This window comes from Austrofundulus limnaeus, unplaced genomic scaffold, assembly GCF_001266775.1.
Source record: "Austrofundulus limnaeus strain Quisiro unplaced genomic scaffold, Austrofundulus_limnaeus-1.0 Scaffold367, whole genome shotgun sequence".
NCBI classification, from domain to species: Eukaryota; Metazoa; Chordata; class Actinopteri; order Cyprinodontiformes; family Rivulidae; genus Austrofundulus; species Austrofundulus limnaeus.
The window spans coordinates 113130-116111 of record NW_013952769.1 but is presented as its reverse complement, the minus strand read 5'-3'; the positions used below and the strand labels follow the sequence as shown (position 1 = coordinate 116111).

Sequence of the window (2982 nt, the reverse complement as noted above, 5' to 3'; positions counted from 1 at the left end):
TTAACAAAGTCTGTCAAATCAGGTGTGTCGCTTTAGAATCGCCTTTCCTTGTGACATGCCCACTCCTCCGCAGAGACACCTACTTGAGCTGGATACGCATTCATCAATTTACGCAGCTCATTTACACACTTTTCCTGAAGATAGAAGAGTTTGTTGAATCTGACGTGACATGTTCGTACGAACCCTTTGTACGAACAAAAGTAAGAGAAATTTAGGATAAGAATACGAACATGTTCTTGCATGAGGCCCAATATTTCTTCTTGTTATGAGAACTGAAAAAGCCTGAAGATTGCAGGAATTTTATTCAGTTCTTTTTAAGGTTTGATTTTACTCAAGTAAAGTGTTCTGCTGTTAAATTAAATTATAATGTTTTGTACCTGGGGTTTATTGTTATTTTTTTGAAACAGTGAAAATCACCTGAAACTGGGAAATATTTATGCAGCTTTGTGTCATTTGTTGATTACAGTGTATTGTTGGATATTGATTCTATCTCCGTCTGTGTGTGCATGTGTGTGTGTGCGTGTGTGTGTGTGTGCGTGAGCAGGGGGGAAAGATTCCCATTCGGTGGACAGCACCGGAGGCCATCGCCTTCAGGAAGTTCACCTCAGCCAGCGACGTGTGGAGCTACGGCATCGTCATGTGGGAGGTGGTGTCCTACGGGGAGAGGCCCTACTGGGACATGAGCAACCAGGACGTGAGTCAGCACCACCTTCTCACGAACGTGCACTCACCTGAAGAAATTTATAGTTATTATAGATTAGTACTGATGTTAGAAAACAACTCCGGAGTATTAGGGTTTCCTCTTTATAATATTTTTATAATGTTTGATCTGTTATGTGTTAATTGAAATAGAGTAGATACATGTCCGAATCATAACACATAAGTGAACCGTTATGAAACATTAGAGTGAGGTCTTTGTCTGAATGCCTGTGATTCAGCCGTAGGTCAGTAGGGGGCGAACTCAGGCGTTGAAGAATCGTGTATAAAAACAGGTACTTCCTGAATGTGAGGCAGTGTGGTTTCGCTTGTCAGTCCGGTGACAAATAAACCTCACTCAGATCCAGAATTCTGGTGTTGTTTGACCTTATTCCTTTTACAAATCAATTTATTTAACTATTGTGTTTTAATCTGACTTCAGTCAATATTGAACACGTATTTCTTACACACCTGTAAACCGAATCCACGTGGACCGGGTCGCACGTCCCGGTTTGGGGAGCAGCCGGGAGTTCCCCCGGAGCTTCCGGTGCTTTGATTTCTCATGCGACGCGTTGGACGTGCGTCTGTTCTGCTGTCTTTATCTCCTCGCTGCAGATGTCGGTGCAGCTGTTCTACTTCTCACCACCTTATTTACACACACACACACACACACACACACACACACACACACACACACACACACACACACACACACACACACACACACACACACACACACACACACACACACACACACACACACACACACACACACACCCCACAAATCCATACTGCGAAGCCTCCCTCCTCGCACTCACAAAGGCGCTCGCAGGAAGGGCTTTTTTATGGGCCTTGTTACCTGTCGGCTATCTGCGCGGCGCAGACTCTCCAGCTCCAGCTCCCAGCTTTGTTGGAAAGAAAACAGAAACCTCTGGGTTCCTCCTCGCTGCGCAGAGAGCTGCAGCGATGTGGACTGCACTCCTCCGCTCTATTCTCTAAAGAATATCTGCTCTGTGTTGAGCCTCAAAAGAAGACTTGTAAGGCTGATGGCAATAAAGCGAGAGAAGAACCAAAATGAAAAATGGCATTAATGTATGTATAACTTTCACAACAAAACCCACATGCAGTAATGAAAGGATCAAAGTGGAGACTCTCCATTGTTCCCAAAAGCCTTTGTGCCACAGTCATTGCTCAATAAGCAGCAGAGTCAACAAATATGAGATATAAACAGAGGTAGTGGCAGGCTGGAGGCACGACACAAAATCAAAGGACAAGCAGCTGGAGGAGGGGAGTRCTGCAGAAATGAATTATTGTTCCCAAATGCCAGTTTTTTCATTATTGAGGGGAGTTAAACCCATACAGAGCTTATGGAGGCAGACGCTGTTGCCAGGCAGAACCGGATCAACGAGCCGACGTTGTTCTTCCTTCGCTTATTGTTTCCCCCGTCAGTCACGCCGGTTCGAAGTGACAAATTTGATGGTACGTCTTTTAGAGTCGGGTGTAGATGTTGAAAAGAAGAATGGAGTATTTGACAGCGTGAGCCGAGCGGCTGTCAAACGCGGGACACAACACGGGAACTGCTAATTATTCTCCCGCAACGCCAACAAGCGCTGAACAGAGTCGTCTCAGTGCGAGGTACTCTCAGAGGGATGCAGAGACCGTCGACATGGGCTTTGTTGTTTCACGCGCAGAAATATCCCGTTTAAATTAGTTTACAATGAAATGTAAAACAAACTAAGTAAAACCCTCTCATTACATGACGGGAGTCGCTGCACACAGTGAGTGACCTTCTGTTTAAAAATACAAAAATTACATTTATTCAGTTCAATTTAAAAATACTTTATTGATCCCAGTTGTTCACGTGATATTTTGCTAACAGGCAAACACTTATCAGTCGAGTCGGTTAATCTGACTCAATAGGGCTATTGCAGATAATCAACTAGCTCAGTAATGTTAGCACTTAGATCAGGCATGTCCAACTCTGGTCCTCAAGGGCCGGTTTTCTGCAAGTTTTAGATTTGTCCCTGCTTCAACACGGCTGATTCAAATTTACCTTCTCAGTTTGTCATCAGGGTCTGCAGAGGCCCACTGATGAAGCACTCCTCAGGTTCTGCTGTGTTGAACCAGGGCAGCACCTAAAACAGGCAGGACACCGGCCCTTGAGGACCGACTTTGGACACCTCTGACTTAGATACTTCAAATTAAAAGATGTTTAAAAATATGAAAAAATAATTAAATTAAAATATATAAAAACGTATTTATACTAAAATGGTATTTATGCATAAA

The 2982-nt window shown here is 43.8% G+C and overlaps 1 protein-coding gene across 1 annotated transcript in view; it reads left to right on the top strand.

Moving 5' to 3' along the window:
* Positions 1-238: 238 nt before the first annotated feature.
* LOC106528280 (ephrin type-B receptor 3) overlaps positions 239-2982 on the top strand; it is a gene marked incomplete in the record, with an annotated part of 15055 nt that continues 12311 nt past the window's right edge. Inside the window, 1 exon segment of the mRNA XM_014023415.1 lies at positions 239-698. Within this exon segment, the coding sequence (XP_013878869.1) occupies positions 638-698 (61 nt within the window).